At 34.0% G+C, this 16,816-nt stretch overlaps 5 protein-coding genes across 5 annotated transcripts; 2 read left to right on the plus strand and 3 right to left on the minus strand.

The window, feature by feature from the left end:
• Positions 1-709: 709 nt before the first annotated feature.
• On the minus strand, positions 710-2,182 carry PHYBLDRAFT_154340 (hypothetical protein; the record flags this gene model as incomplete). Its single annotated transcript, XM_018433313.1, has 2 exons — positions 710-1,905; positions 2,005-2,182. 2 exons carry the CDS (start codon positions 2,180-2,182, stop codon positions 710-712), a joined length of 1,374 nt encoding a protein of 457 aa, XP_018296283.1.
• Positions 2,183-6,295: 4,113 nt separating this feature from the next.
• On the minus strand, positions 6,296-8,185 carry PHYBLDRAFT_71712 (hypothetical protein; the record flags this gene model as incomplete). The annotated part of the gene is made up of 6 exons (XM_018442528.1): positions 6,296-6,804; positions 6,865-6,886; positions 6,990-7,373; positions 7,442-7,670; positions 7,786-7,799; positions 8,015-8,185. The coding sequence occupies 6 exons, from the start codon at positions 8,183-8,185 to the stop codon at positions 6,296-6,298; spliced, it is 1,329 nt and encodes a 442-aa protein (XP_018296284.1).
• Positions 8,186-9,405: 1,220 nt separating this feature from the next.
• Positions 9,406-11,330, plus strand: PHYBLDRAFT_179493 (hypothetical protein). The gene is made up of 6 exons (XM_018438154.1): positions 9,406-9,698; positions 9,750-9,854; positions 9,919-9,945; positions 10,026-10,058; positions 10,254-10,610; positions 10,692-11,330. Exons 1-6 carry the CDS (start codon positions 9,524-9,526, stop codon positions 10,826-10,828), a joined length of 834 nt encoding a protein of 277 aa, XP_018296285.1. The 5' UTR covers positions 9,406-9,523; the 3' UTR covers positions 10,829-11,330.
• Positions 11,331-11,769: 439 nt separating this feature from the next.
• Positions 11,770-12,640, minus strand: PHYBLDRAFT_163361 (hypothetical protein; the record flags this gene model as incomplete). Its single annotated transcript, XM_018434779.1, has 2 exons — positions 11,770-12,379; positions 12,621-12,640. 2 exons carry the CDS (start codon positions 12,638-12,640, stop codon positions 11,770-11,772), a joined length of 630 nt encoding a protein of 209 aa, XP_018296286.1.
• A 605-nt stretch (positions 12,641-13,245) lies between these two features.
• On the plus strand, positions 13,246-14,660 carry PHYBLDRAFT_154342 (hypothetical protein; the record flags this gene model as incomplete). Its single annotated transcript, XM_018433314.1, has 6 exons — positions 13,246-13,555; positions 13,625-13,839; positions 13,931-14,026; positions 14,125-14,189; positions 14,295-14,434; positions 14,536-14,660. 6 exons carry the CDS (start codon positions 13,246-13,248, stop codon positions 14,658-14,660), a joined length of 951 nt encoding a protein of 316 aa, XP_018296287.1.
• Positions 14,661-16,816: the final 2,156 nt, after the last annotated feature.

Here is a 16,816-nt window from a genome sequence, read left to right on the forward strand (position 1 = left end):
GAAGCCAGAAAGGCGTGGGGCCCTTTGGCGGACAACAGATTATTGGGCTGGGCCTTTCTTTCTCTCTTTCTCTCGTTTTGAATGTTCAAATCCAGGCACCAAGATATCATATGTATATATTTGCCTTTTTGTATTATAAATCAAAAAACTCGTTTTTATTGCTTCTTTTATATTTTTTTTATCCCCCTTTATTTATTTTTTATTTTACAAAGCGCCCGGATAAAATATATGAATATCAATCAACTCAAGTCTTATACACCAATAGGCACAACACGTAAATATTCAAGAGTGAAATACGATACAGTTCAAGAATATGTTTATTTGTTTATTTGTTTATTTATAATATTTATAATATTTATTCTATAGTCATTGAAGATAAAGAAGAAAGAATAACAAGTAACGCAAAAGAGGATGAATAGAAATGAGAATGGGTTAGAGGTTGATAAGAGGAATTGAAGGGGTAAGTAAGAAAAAGGTTGAGAAAAATGACAAAGATATATATATATGAGAGTGTTTGAAATATTGAGTGGGTTTTGTTCGACTAGTTTTGAATGTTGTGATTTTTGGGAAGATGAGATATAAGAGAGAGAGAGAGAAAAAGGGGTTTTTTTTTGGGTTGGAGAATTTTTACTATCATTTAATTATTATGTGTTATTATTATAGCTATTTGTTCTTTTTCTTTTTTTCTTTTTTTTTTATTGTGTATGCTTTAGAAAGCCTTTTTGCTCAACTTCAATGACAACTTCTGGACAACGTCCAAAGCCTCCAGGACCTCAAAAGTACCCTTGATTACAGAAGTGTCGTGGTATGTGATGTTGTACTTCTTGCACAGGAGCTTGACCATGGGCTTAACCTTGGGCAAGTTGTGGCGGGGCATGTCAGGGAAAAGATGGTGCTCGATCTGGTAGTTGAGACCACCAAAGAACCAGTCGCCAAATGCACCCATAGTCACATCACGTCCGGTAATTGTCTGGATCTCGTAGAATTCCATCTCCTCGGCCTTCTCCTGGGAAATGACCGGCATGCCGTTGTGGTTCAATGCGAACACAAAGGCCAGTGCGTAACCAGTCACCGACTGGGAAATCACGAAGAAAAGAGCCATGTTGCGGAAGCTGTCGATCCAGGTCAGAGTGGCAGCAGTGAACAGAATCCAGTGGGAGACGAGAGAGGCACGCTCATAGAAGTTGAGCTTGGCAGACTTGTTGATCGCACCGGCATTGAAAGAGTAGCTCAGGGACTGCATGGCCCAGGAGATACGTGCAAAGGCAAGGATAAAGAAGTAGTAGCGGGTCTGGTAAGGCAGGACGTTTTCGGCAAGGAATCTGGTGACTGGTCCAGGAGTGTCCTCCAGAGATCCATAGTAGTTGGCCGAAGCAAGCTCGTCCCACAAGAGAACAGGTGCGGTGTCGATGTCGGGATCGTGTCCACTGACGTTGGTCGAGGCGTGGTGGGTGTTGTGCTTGTTCTTCCACCAGGAAAGAGAGAAGCCCTGGCAAAAGTTGCCGAGAAAGACGAGCAAGACATCGTTCATCTCACGGTCCTTGGAGGACTGGTGGTGTCCAAAGTCGTGGGCCAACCAACCGCACTGTTGCCAGAAAATACCCAAGATCACAGCCGCAACGATAACGGCGGGAGTAGAGGTTCGGCCGTAAAAGTAAAGAATGGTCATCGAAGTACCACAGAGCATCAAAGTTGAGAGAACCTTGTAGATGTAGAACAGAGTGCTGGCATTGAAGTAGCCCTCTTTATCCAACTTTTCCCGAAGTTCTCTCATCTCAACCGCAAAGTCGATACCAGCCTGAGTCTCTACTGACACGGGCGCAGGGGCCTTTGGTTCAAGGTCACCTACGTAGTGGTTTGCCAACATTTCGTAGGCAGAAGGAGGGTGCATGGCATGGAAGACATCTGTTTTTTTTTTAAAAAAAAAGATTTAATACATATATTCAATATTTAAATAAACAAATAATATTAATTATTGTTTTTTCTTTTCTTTTTTGGTTTTACCTGTGGCATCTTTACCGACATGAGTCAGCAATACTTTTTCACCTCCTGGGTGATCAGCAACAAAATCGGTAATATCGTAAAGCTTGTTATCGACTACGATGTACTTTTTTGCGCCCTCTACACCATCCTTGACTTGCTGATTAATGGCATTGAATTCTTCTCGGGTGAATACAGGCATAGCTATTGGTCGAAAGTAATATTAATGACTTGATCCAACAAAAACCAAGCATACATATAGAAAAAGCATATATCGCTCTCTTTATCTCTAAATCTATTATTTGTTGATATGCTTCTCTTTGCATGTACATTTATCTATTTGTCTTACCCATGGCTTCTGTGGCGTTTGGAGCCATTTTGTCTTTGCAAGGATAGCAACAAAAAAAAAGAAGAAAAGAAAGAGGAAGAGAGAGAGAGGGAGGGGAGGAAAGGGAAAATGGAAAGGGAAAGGATAAAAGTAGAGAAACAAGAAAGAGTGCCTTAAAAAAAATCAACACTATTTGCAGTTTTTTTTTATATGTCTTTCTTTGGATAGATGCTTAATCTGTTGCTTGGGGTTTGTGACACAGCCTCCCCGACCCTCAGAGACTCAGTGCGGATCGGAAAATGAAATGTATGCGTTTTTATTCGTCCACAAAGAGAGACTTAATCTGAAAGTACACCAACCTTCTTTCTTACTTTCTGACTACCCCCCCCCTCCTCCCCCCTTTTCTCTCTCTCCCTTCCTTTTTAATTTACATATCCCATTTTTGAATAAGGCAAAGGCTTGAGAGAGGAAGAAGAACAAATAACCGATTGACAAAATAAGGAGGGAGGGAGAAAGATAAAATTTTAACGGGAGGCTAAAAGAAACCCAAAAAAAAAACAAATTATAATTATAATTTTTATAATTATAATATATACTATATATTATGACAACTGTATGTCTAAGTGTATATATCTCTCTATTAAATTATTAAATACACTAAAATATATATAAGAGTTATTCTTTAAATCAAATATATACACACAGGACACAGCCATGTTACAACTAACACTGATTATTGTTATTTGCATGTGACGGTTATTTTACTTTTTTTTTTGTTTTTAGTGAGATCCTTCTGAATGATAGAAGCCGAGGAAGGGATTGGAAGTATTGAGAAGAAGAAAGGATCTTTTAGAGAGTAAATCAATCGACAAAGACCAACACTACTTTGTTAAATGTCAAGGAGCCATGCGTGTATATATCTTGTGTATGTGTAGCTACAAATATATTCCATGAAACAAATGTGTGTGTTTCTGGCGTGCTCTATAGGCTTATGTAGTCTGCGCACTTCCAATCTCGGATCATCAGAGTAATCTTTTTTTTTTAATTCCGGAAGTACACAGGCACACAAATAAAACAAGAAGAAACAAAAAAAAAAGATGGTAAAATGTTATTCCAATTTCACTTAAGAATATGTATATGTATATGTATATGTACATGAATTTCAAGATGGGGGTAGTGTCTAGTGTCTATTTGTAATGTATATGCATACACACAAAAGTTCAAGCTTGGAAATGAGGCGGATATACCTCTGATTAGAAATAAATAAATATTTTTTTTTCAATTGCTTTTGTATCATATATTTAATTTGTTACTATAGTTACCATAAAGCTTATTATTACTTTAATTATCATCATTTTGTTGCCATGGCTACATGAATTCTTTTTTTTTTCTAAAAAAAAAGGGCTTTATGTGCTTCATGATAACCATCAGATTAGAACCCATTTTTTGGCTACATGTATTTGACTTGATTTACATTTTCTAGTACTCAAAAGATGATTGATTAATTTGGTTGGTTAGTTGGTTTCACACACCAAAAGGACGCACATCTATCTTATTTTTATGATCCCACTGTTTTTTTTTATTTTTATTATTTATTCCTTTCATGGTTGATCAAATCAATGTCATTAATGATCGGTTATTGGTTATCATGTATTTATATATATATATGAAGAATCCAATGCTCCTGCTTACAAGAAATCCATCTCCACATATATACTCTTCATATGATAATTGTGTACACATACTATATATTTACAGCAGTGATTATATATATATTGTGGTAAGAGAAAAAGAAACAAGATTAGGCTCATCCCTATTTACCAATTGAATGAGCGCGTTTGTGTATAAATATATACATAAAACTATATATATAGCTTAGATCTAACTTTTTGGATCAACATATCCTTTTTTTTTTTCTATTCTTAATACGTGTCAATCGAGTTCAGATAAATCCAGGGAACCAGACTATTTTAGTAGCAAAGTAGTAAATAATAATATAAATACATTTATATTTATATTTATATAATTCATGTGCTTGAATCACATTTTTTTTTACCAATTGGTTGCTATCTACTATCAATAGTAGGTCAGAGAAAATGGTATTCAAGACTAAATGTAAGTCTAACGCTAAGGCTAAGTTTAATGCTAAGGGGTATTAATGTTAAGGCCCAAGTATAACAACAACAATGATAGCAAGAGAAACAAGCTCCTAAAATTTATCAATTGTATGATTGTGGGAATTCATTTATTTCAGATCGAATACCTATCATTATAAGGAATATTATTAATATGGATAGATTTACATTGTTGCAATTGGTGCTTGATACTACTACTACTACTGCTACTACTACTACTACTACTATTATTATTCTTATTCTTATTATACAACACCAACACAAACAAAAAGAGAGATATATTACACAGTCTAAAATGATCATGCTTATTCACAGCTCCTCAAGACCATAACCAATAGCATGTATTCCCAAGACAAGACAAGAGCAGGGTTTCCCCCTTTTTATTGTCGTTGAAAGGTCTACAATCAATGTATATATTGTATTATAAGACATACTCTTGAACTGCAATTCGATATCTTTTTCTTTTTTGATCAAGACCAACTTACTATATAATGATCCTTTTTTAAAAGAGCACAAACATATGTAAAAGTAAACCCCATTAATTCTTAATCATACACACACTATTTTTTGTTTGTTTGTTTGTTTTTGGCGACATCAAATAATAAGAATATTAAGGGGAGATTAAGTGGGGAGTGGGGAGGATGGGGAATGAAAATGGTCATCTCTCTTACACTCTCACAAGTATAATAATATCAAAAAGTATATTTGTATACGCGTATGTATAAATATATCTCTCTGCCCAACGTTTCACATCAAACAAGAATACGCGTCTTGGTTTTGATTGGCTTTGTTAAAACAATTAATGAGTGAAAATAGAGCTCGGTAAGACCGACAATTATGAAGAAAAGAATAAACCAAGGCAAAGCAAAATTCAAAAATAAAGGATTGTCTCCGAAGAATCATATTACTTTCACAAATAATCATGCCTTATTCCGCTGTTTCCCTTAACCTAAGGTCAGCATTGCATTGTCTTTATAACTAATCATAATAATAATAATTAAAGAATAGTATATTTGGAAATTTGCAGGAATATTTGATATTTGATATTTAAGAGAAACAAACAAAAAATAATACATATATTCGAAGATTTCACATGAATACTGTATCCATATGCAGAAATATATGTATGTACGTACGTATGTATGTAAATGTACTGTGATGTACCGTGTGTTGAGTGCACATACATATATACATCTACACAACATATCTATACTTATATACATACAGGTGCGGGGAACTTTAGCTGAACCAAGATAAACATAGTCTTGGCATGTGATTTTCATTCGACTTGCGTTTAGCTAAAGGTCTCATGTAACAATATAAATAGAGATAGCAACAGTAGTAGTAGTAGTAGTAGTAGTAGTAGTAGCAATAGCAGTGATACTAATAGAAATATAGGCTAAAAACAATATCATAGTCATTTACTTGGTCATTAATCTTTGTGTGATAAGATCAGTAGAGCAAAGAAAAAAAATGTGTATTCTTTTTGGCAGTAGTTTATTTGACAAATGAATATAAATTCCCGGGTTATGCTGCACAAGGAGATCGAATATCAGAACACACAAACACACACACCCAAAAGCTCATGCATACCCCCCCCCCCCCCCCCCCCCATACTGCCTGTCTTACAAACAAAAATCCACTCTCTCCAACCCTATTTCCAAAATGCCCTACACTCACTGTATATAAACATATTATATATCACTACTCATATTATTTTAGAATACACACAAGCACACACAGACTGAAAGAGAGAGAGATAGATAAATGAATAAATAAATATATACACATACAAATATAATAGTAAGAGCAAATCAAACTACAAATAGGATAACAAGAATAACTAGAATAACTAGACCATCTTAAATGGATACCACCCTCCTCGTTGCACACGAATAACCCAAAGTAAAATACCAGCAGCAACGAGAATCACACCACTAAATATAATAGCATAGTTGTATGTCGGTTCATCAGCCACATTATTGATCAGGGCAGATGAAATGGGAGTACCAAACAGGCCGCCAAAGAACCATCCGAAGAAGAGCAGTCCGTTTGCAGCCTCAATGTCCTCCATACCAACCACCTGGGCCAGTACAGCCGGAACTGTGGTCAGGTACCCTCCTCCAAACAGACCAAACATAGCCGCAAATGCCCACACAGTCGCAGCCGAATTGGCATTCAACCATAGTCCGAGACACATCACACCTGTCAAGATCGTACAGAGAAACGCTGCCGTAGACCGTCCAACACAATAGTCGCCAAGTAATCCACCCGAAATTTTTCCTACAATCATAACACCTGCACTGATTGCCGAAAGGTTTGTTCCAACCCATCGATCCAAACCAATATGATTTGCATATGCTACAAAAAGATGTGTTTATAACCAATGATCTTATGTGTGTCTAGGGCTTGTGATCTTACCTGGAAGAAAACCAGAAGGAATCTACATACAAATATAAATAATAATGTAAGTTATAAATATATATATATATATAAAAAGGGGATTATAAGTGCACACAGTAAAGGCCCTTTTCTTTTTGGCTTACGTTGAATGCAAAGTTGCACAAGACTTGAACAACAAATAAGATGACAAATTGAGAATTTCTAAAGGGCGACAGATCAATGATACGGGAACCAGATACATGAGAGGGTCGATTGAGTGGCCGAACAAAGGCTGCACAAATACAGAGCAAGGCAAATGTAATGAAACCAAGAATGCGAAGAGACCAACGGTAGCCGAGGTTGTCAATAGCAGCCTGGATAACGTTGGACAGAACCAGACCACCGAAGCCTGAACCAGATATAGCCAAACCTACGCTGAGGCCTCGCTTTCTAGAAAACCATTGTTGGGCAGCACTTACGCAGGGAAACCAGACCAAAGAAGCGCCAATACCAGCCAGGACGCCTTGGGTGAGGTATAAATGCCAAATCTGTGTGTGCGTGTGTGTGTGTTTTTTTTAAAAAGAAATAAATATAGAAATATAGAAAGCTTATTTACCTGAGTGGCTAAACTGGCAAGCATCATTGAACCAGAGCACAAGAAAATCGCTACAACCAACATCCATTTGTAGCCAATTCTGTAAGCAAAAAAGCAGAAAAATGGTCCAACGATATTTGCAAGCGCCAGCCAAAGTGAATGGATCCATGACAACGAATTCATCTGATCCTTAAACACCTCTCGGTTGTAATAGTCAAAGTATATTCCGGCTGTGTAATTATATCCTTGTCTTAAGATTATCAATTGATTTTATACATACAAGTATGTATTCAAGTCAGTAAATGAAAACAAATAATACTAACATACTATATAGATCAAGCCTATAACTAATCTAAATTACTTACGTGCAAAATAATCCCTAATCATAGATAATATATAAAATATATAAAAATAAGGTTAAGATTATAGAATACCCAAAAAAAGAAACCAAAAAATATACATATATATAAAGAATTGAGTTTATTTTTCTTCTTATTCTTCTTAATTAATGCTTCTTTTGGATTTAATCTGTCAAAATGTGTGTGTGTGTTTTTTATATATATTACATATAAGAAAATCTTTTTTTTTACTTACGCAAAAACATCCAAATAAAACAAGCCATGCACGTCCACCATCTGGTGGATCTATAAGATGCTTTGTAGAATGATTCGAGTTTATAGAGTGAATTGATATTTGATCAATGTCGTTTGGTTTCTCTTGGACGATAACTTCTTCTGCAATCTGTACACGGTCCTTTTCATTCATTTCTCAAGTTTGTGTATATGGATATATTGGCTAGTAATGAAACAAAGAAAAAGTAAGAGGAGGGGGAGAAAAAGAAAGAAAGAAGTGAAAGAGAGACGAGGTGGAAAAGTGTCTGAAAAAAATATATTTTTTGAGAAAAAAAAAAGATAATGAAGTACAACTCAGTTCTTTTTTTTTATATATATTTTACCCAGATTCAAGAATACCATCTAAAATCTTTGGTCCCACAAATTAAAGAAGCTATACCAATATAATAATAAGAAGGGATAATATAGTCCCCGCAATAGTTGACAAATAAAATACAATAGAAGAAAACGATTAGAGAGGTAAGGATGATGTATATCTTAAACCTTTCTTGAATTAATGGAATTGATTTTTTCTGTTATATATATATATATATATAACTAGGGTTTTAGACAAGGGTCTTTGGTAGTGAATTTCGTATCTAATGAGTGATTTGATTGGTAATATATATATATTTCTGAAGCCTTGAAACAGTAAAGAGATAATAGCAGTAATTATATGAGATCCATTCTAGTCTTAATTATGATACTAAAAAAATATGTATTTGTAAAGCGTATTCTTCTCTTTAACTTTTAGCTTATACAAATATACAAATATTGTCAAGTTACACGCGCTGTTGGAATGGTTCTTTAGTGTTTATTCACCGCAAAGGATCGTATAAAAAATATAGATAATAACGAGGATTTCTATAATGAATACACAATATAATTTGGCTGTAGAACAAGGAAGACCAACCATTTTTTTAAAAAAAAAAAAGTCAAACAGAGACATATTACGATACTTTATTGGGTTCAACTCACTGTTCCAAGTAGTTAGTCAATATAAATAAATAATATGTCTATATAATAAAAAAAACCCCTAATGAAATCATCATATTTGATCTCCTTTTAATCTATAATACACACGCACATATACATATTTGCAATCTCCCTTTTTCATATGCTATCAATTGTTGCCACTGAATAGAAGCGTATAATCAAAAACTAGAATACTAAGATAAAGTACTAAAAAAGATCATATTATCAATACTATCACCACAACCCAATTCAAATATGATCAAGCAAGCACCAACAACAAAAAGTGATTGCCTCATGTACGTGACTGCATTATTCATCGCAGGAATGCCATTTGGTTGTGAACCCTTGTGAACTTGGTTATGAACCTACATTTTATTTTACTTTTCATTATATTATATTCTATTTCATTTCATTTCATTTTATTATTGTACACAAGAAAAAGAAGAATAAAAAGAGTTTCTACCTACCTACATAAAATAAAGAAAAGAAAAGAAAAGAAAAGATTCCATTGTTTGTCATGAGCGACATTACAGATTCAGCATGCATCACAATAGTTACCGAATACTTACTCAACAACTGCTACAAGAATACAGCAAAGGCACTTCAGTTTGAAACCAACAAACTCGCCGCCCGTAGTGAGGATCTCTCTGGACAAGCACCAACCAAAAGTACCTTGAGGCGGGAGATGAAAAGTACTGATAGTAATATTAATAATGTTGTTTGATATACTGATGTTTGAAAAGACAAAGATAGGATGGAAACTGAAGAGAAACCAGAAAATCTTAAAGGGAACAAAAATGAGGAACCAAAGTCAGCAAGAGCATCAAGAAGTCAGGGAGATAATACAAGTGAGTTTATTGTCCAATAAGACCAAACACCACACTTCCTTCTTCTTACATTTAGATTTAATAGGTGACGCTATGGATACTGAAGAAGACGGTAAGTACAGCACGCACATAATAATACATATAAAATGTATCGTATTCCAAACAAGAGAAAATAAATGAGAAGTTTGTAAGATCCATCTTGGAAACTGCTCGATGCAAGAAAAGGCAAGCATTATTTATACTTGATTTATTTGACAAACATAGAAAGTAAAGGACATTATATATAAGTATATATAAGAAGGATAAGGCTTATTATAAGGATAAGGATAAGAATAAGAATAAGGATAATTAAATAGAAAAATAAAAGATAGATACAAGATAAAGTGTTTGTGCTGAATTAGTAGAGTGAGTGTCTTGTAGATATCTATGACAGTATTCTGGCGGGTAACATCGATCGTGCGATCCAAGACATTCGATTTAATTTTCCTATAATGGCCCAAGTTAATCCGACTGCTGAAGAACCATCTTACTATGAGATATTGATGTACAAACTAGCTTGCCAAGAGTTTGTCGAGATCGTACGGTCAGGAGAGGAACTAGAGGCTATCAAATTTGCCCACACCCACCTGGGCACCAGGCACCAAACTCTGCAAGAGATCATCACCAGAGTGTCTCCATTGATTGCCTATCATGATCCGACCAACTGTAGTTCATCGTACCTTTTTGACCATGAACAACGCCAGGCGCTAGCTGATGAGGTCAATATGGCCGTCCTAAGTAAGACCCAGTTTACATTGTACATAATCAATGTGCATTGTACATTGATTTTTTTTATATCATTCTTTTATTTTTGGATAGCTCTGTCAGGTTTGCCGACCGAAACAGCATTAGAAAAGTTATCAAAACAGCACAACGTTGTCAAAGACACATTGAACCAAATGAAATTTGAAGATCCAGCAAAAGACCCTAATTCTGATCGAAAAATGTCCATGTAAAATAATAATGGCCATGTCTGTTGAGTTCTCAAAACACTCTTTTATATATTTCTTTAAATAATATTCTTAATTTCTTACCTTTATACAAAGATAGAAAGGATATATCTATCTATACACACTTATTTACTTTGCACAAGTTAATTTTTGCCTATAAATGAAAAACAAAAACAAAATATGGTTAAATAATGTTGGTTTGTTATATCGTTTGCAAAAATTTCGAGTATAACCAACATATCTATCTATTCATTATATCAATAGGAATTCTTTGTAATCTGTTCAATTGATAATAAAACTTTGGATGTCAGTTGTCTGGTTAATCGATTAGATTAATTAAGGTAAAATCATGAAACACAAACTTGATCTTCGTAACACCCATGAAAGATCTCTAGAATTATGTTTTTTTTTCTTGTTTTTTTTTTGTTTACCACATCTGTCAAAAAAAAATTGACATTCCGAGGATTGAACAGAGTGAATTACAGAATTCTATGCAAATTTATTTAATGAAGAAGAACAAGATAATTATATGCGTTATATAGAGAGAGGGGAGAGGGAGAGGGAGAGGGACAGAAAGAGTAAAAGAAGAACCCTTTATGGATTTTTTTTATGTCATTTTATTTATTTTTGGCTTTGTAATTTTTTTGGGAGCTTATTAATCGTCATGGAGACGAGTCTAAGATACTATACACATAACAAAGAAGAGGAGAAAAAAAATACAGTTGTAAATAATAACAATAATAATAATAATAGTAATAATAATGGAAACCAACTTTCTTTCATGAATGGGAAAAAAGAATATGAATGAAAAATATGAATGAATGAAATAGGACAAAATACATTCAAGTTAAAAGAAGGTATGAAAATAAATGAGTTGATTTTTTGTTTTTTGTTTTTGTTTTTTTTTCTATTTCTATTTTGAATTTGAAATGTTTTTTTTTAGTCTTTTACTGTTCGTTGGCAGTAAGTTTTTTTGACTGTTCGGTGTGCTCATCAATATCAACAGCATCCCAGGGATAGACCAACCACTGGTCGGGCATCTCAACAGCAGCAAAGTAGTTCTTCATGATGCTGGGAGGCAACTGTCTCTTCTTGGGCTTCTCCTTGTTGTGAAGGACAAAGATACCAATCTTGGTGTTCGATTCTCCGGGCTGCATGCCATGGCGGATTTCCTCGGTCTGGATATCCTTGACAAGCTCCTCGACAGCAAAGCCCAGAGTCTGGCGGGTATCATCTACCTCATCAACAATGAGGATATTGCGGCCCAAGAGGGAAATTTCAGAGTGAGAGGCACCAAAGTTCAACCACTGGGTCTTTGTGACCTGAGGTTCGGTATTTAAGTTGTTGGCCTGGGCAATCTCAATTTCCTCATACAGAGACAGACCGATGGCCTGGATAGGAATGTTACGGTTATTGTGCTTCTTCAAAAAGGTACGCAACATACGGGCAGGGATAAAGCCACCACCACCAATAGCAATCATGAGGTCAGGCTGGAACTCTTCATTAATCTTGTGATTCTCAACGGCCTTACGGATAGAGTTGTGAATTTGGTTATAACTTATGCAAAAGAAAATACATATGAATATTTATTTATAAACAAAATCAAATGCTTCTTTATGTCTCTTATAATGTCGTCCTTATTTCTCTCCTTCCTCTTCATTATCTTTTTTCTTTCTCTTATTCTCTCTCTTTCTCTCTCGCTCTCTCTTTGACGTTTCACTTTTCATTTGATTTGATTTGAAGGAATACAGTAGTATGGTAATTCAATTACTGCTCCATAATTCCAGCTAAGCTTTACCTGATGTGGAGCTTGGACATCTTTTCTTGTCTTAAAGAGAAAAAAGTATATATAGAAAGAAAGAAAAGGAGAAGAAGAGGAAAAGAAAAAGGAATAAAGAGGATACTCGACTTTGAAGGTTTTTTTTTTGTTAGTCAATTTAAAAAACAGATTATATTTTTTCATGGAAACACCTAAAGTCACACAAGGTGGCTTAACTGTCTAAATTATCCTACCATATTTGGAAACGTCCAGAAAAGAAAAACTCGTATTCACATATAAAAAGTATGTATACTTAACTAACAATTGTCTTTCATTAACCACGGAAATCTCAAAATTATTCCAATACTTCTTCAAGTAAATTTTGCTAGTCAAAAAACATAAAAATATTATCATGCTAAAACGAAAATAAGCCATGATCCAATAAACCAATCTTGCTTTCTTCTTCTTTTTTCCTTTTGTTTTTGGTGTTAAAAAAAAAACACACATACACAATTGGTGGAACCACACCATAATCGCACTTGTTCTTGTCTTTTTTTTTTTAACAAAAAAAAATAGATTATTACCAGGTACAACTCGAGGCTCTATCTATCTCATTTTTTTTGAATCCCAGACATATATACACTACATACTCTGTTTCTCTTCAATGGCCTTCTCAAACCTCCTTGAGGTCGTCAGCAATGTCGACAAGTTCCCTTATCAACGTGACATCTCCAGCACTGAGACCATACACAATTATACCCCATTGTGTCATGAATCGCGTGTGATTGGAAACATCCTTCCGGATGTAATGGCCCAATTGCGCATTTACAATTCTGCTCAGTCTTTACCTCCATTTGTCATTGAAAACAATGTCACCTTCGCTCCTTGGGTTGACTCGGTTGAGAAGCGCACAGAAGTAATCAAGACAATGATGGACTTGTGGCGTAAAGAAAAAACTTTTACTGCACTTGCTGGTAAACACAATTAAATGAATATTCACAAAAGATGCTCACTATATCTTAACATCTGTTTATGATACCAAGGCTGGAGAAATGAACTTTATCCTGTGTATGGAAACTCTGCGAGAGAAGACAACCTTGCATTTGTTATTGAGAGAGCTGCAAGTGCCTTGTTTGGAATTTCTACTTTTGGTGTCCATCTTAATGCCTATGTAACCGAAAAGGATGGATCAATTAAGATGTGGGTAGCTAGACGTGCTCTCACAAAGCCTACCTGGCCTGGCCTGCTCGACAATTGTGCAAGTATCAATATATATATATATATATGTTTGTGTGGGTGTGTGTGTGTTAGCACAGATTTTTTCTTATGCATGAACAATTATTTAATAGGTTGCAGGTGGAATTGCATACACTTATTCGACCAAAGAAACTATTGTCAAAGAATGTGATGAAGAAGCTAGTATTCCAAGAGAGATTTCTGAGAAGGTAAAGATATCTCATCATCTATTTAACAACCTTAGTTTTCTTTCAAATATATATATATATATTAAAGTATGGTAATTAAACAATGCTATTTTGTGTAGGCTTCCAGTGTGGGGTGTGTAACGTACTATACATATACCAGCGCCGGACTTCAGCCAGAGACTCAGTAAGTAATACTCACGCTTAGTCTGCTATATTATGAAAAAAAGAAAACAAAGGAAGAGAGATATAATTGATAATTTACCAAATTATATGTATATATTTTAAATAGGTATGTCTTTGATTTGGAACTTCCTAGTGGAGTTTTACCAAAACCCCAAGATGGTGAAGTTGATTGCTTTTATTTATGGTCTCTTGACAAAGTCAAGAAGTCTATTCTCGACAATGAATGGAAGCCTAATTGTGCCTTGGGTAAGTTAGACATTATACAAAAGTGCTCGGGACGGAGTTTTGTATATATGTTAAATCTAATAGTTATGCATTATTTTAATCGATCCTTTATTCATTTCTAGTTGCAATTGATTTTATGATGAGACATGGTATCATTACGGCAGATAATGAGCCAGACTATATTGATATTAGCTATAGACTTCATCGCAACCTTGGGTTCCCCACCCCAACAAAGTGCATAAAATAAACCCCCCTCTTTTTTAAATATTTACTAGTTCTGCATTATGATAGTATAAAACCAAGTCAAAATGACATAATTTTTTCTATTAATAAAAAAGCAAAAAAAAAACAAGCACACACATCAAAGTGCAATATTCTATGTGAAATCCAATTATTTAATTTTCATTTGCCGACCTTTTTTTTGCTACTTTTGCTACTTTATTTGTAGCATATGAGAAATAGACAGTTTAGTAGGATTTTTTTCTAAAGTAAGCGTCTAATTCCGAAGTGGAAATTTTCTGTTTTTTTGATTATACGACATTAGGAGAAACAAAATATTGAGATACAACCGGTAATTTTTTTGTGGACGAAAATTTCTAACCTCACAGAATTGCCACACTCCCAGGTTTTTGAGCACTAAAAAATTCTCAAAATAACTGAGTTCCAAAGATGCCCTGAAATTTGCCAAAAAGACTGGACAGTTGAAAAGAGATGATATTTGAAATTTGAATTAATTAATTATTTTATTTTAATTTTATTTTTGTTTTATTGTAAGTTTTCAATTAGTTTTTGAGGTTACTATTATCAATTAACTAGTATTTAACCCTCTTATTTCAATCATAACTCCATTTTAATATTATATTGTATTGCAATTAAGGTAATCGGAATTGACTTTGGGCTGGTATCTCTATTCTAGAAGAAGCAGATACTGTAAGAGTGTTATTTATTAAAAAGACAAAAGAATAGTGCTTATATCTGCTACTTTTAGAATTCTTTATGGTTCAAATCTATGCTGTGAAATAGTTGGTTTGCACTGTATAAGAGCATCCACAGCAGTTCATGTGAACTCACCGAATATGTAAACTTAGATAGAAAATTTAGATTTTTTTTATCCACAGTGGGCTGTCTAAATAAATCCTTTAACCAACTTTTTAGACGATTATCTAACTGATATCTAAATTCGGCGCTTCACTAAACCATTCGAACAAAAAAAAGTGGGTCCAGGTTTAGATAAACCGCTGTGGATGCTCTTAGAAGAAGGCGGCGTGTAACGACTATTATTTTTCAGACGTGTGTAAAAAAACCGAATTTTTAATAAAGTTTTTATTAGGCTGTATATAACATATACAAAAAAAAATTATAGTGACCTTCATTGAAAAGAAATAATTATTTCGGGTAGGGACTTGAAATATTGGTCGTTATTCCAGCGTCGATCATTAAAAATGAGTGCCCACAGAAATCCTGAAAAATCCTCAACGCTTGATAATAAAAAAATAAAAGCAAAGTAGTAAATACCATATCATTTTTTTACTTCTATTAAATGATTAACTAGCTCTACATTATATATAAGACAAAAATAAATAAATTGATATAGTTATTTTTTATTTATTTAAAAAAAAAACAGATATACTCACATATCAAAGTGCAATATTATATGTGAAATCCCATTATTTAATTTTCACTTGCCGACCTTTTTTTGCTACTTTCTTTGTAGCACATAAAAATAGACAGTTTAGTAAGATTTTTTCTAAAGTAAGCTTCTTATTCCGAAGTGAGAAAATCTTGCTTTTTTTATTATACGACATTAGGAGAAACAAAATATTGAAACACCACCGCATTTTTTGTGTACGAGAACTGCTAGCCTCACGAAATTGCTACGCTCCCGGTGTTTTTAAATTACTAAAAACAGCTTAGACAGTTTGAGTTCCAAAAATGCCCTGCAATCTGCCAGAAAAACTTGACATTTGAAATTCAAATTAATTATTTTATTTTATTTTATTTTTATTATTACTTTATAACAAATAATTGACCCTCTTATTCCAATTATAATTTTATTTAAATATTATACTGCATTGCAATTGTGATTGATTTTGGATTAGTATCTCAATATTAGAAAAAGTAGATACTGTGAGTCTTATTTACTAAAGAGATATAATGTTATATGTTTAATATATCAATCGATAAAGGCTTTCTTTTTCTTACTATTCAATTTTCCTCTCTTAATCTTTGTACCTTTGCTGCTCTATATCTGGTGCACAGATACTTTTTGTAATGAATTTCTAGACATATATAAAGAATAAATTAATAAATAATTAACATACTTTTTAGAAACAGATTTCCTCCCCTCCCCTCAAGTTTTATGTAAACCTTTACTACAGAAAGTTTAGTTATTATGTATTACAA

Source organism: Phycomyces blakesleeanus (genome assembly GCF_001638985.1).
Source record: "Phycomyces blakesleeanus NRRL 1555(-) unplaced genomic scaffold PHYBLscaffold_3, whole genome shotgun sequence".
Classification (NCBI taxonomy): Eukaryota; Fungi; Mucoromycota; class Mucoromycetes; order Mucorales; family Phycomycetaceae; genus Phycomyces; species Phycomyces blakesleeanus.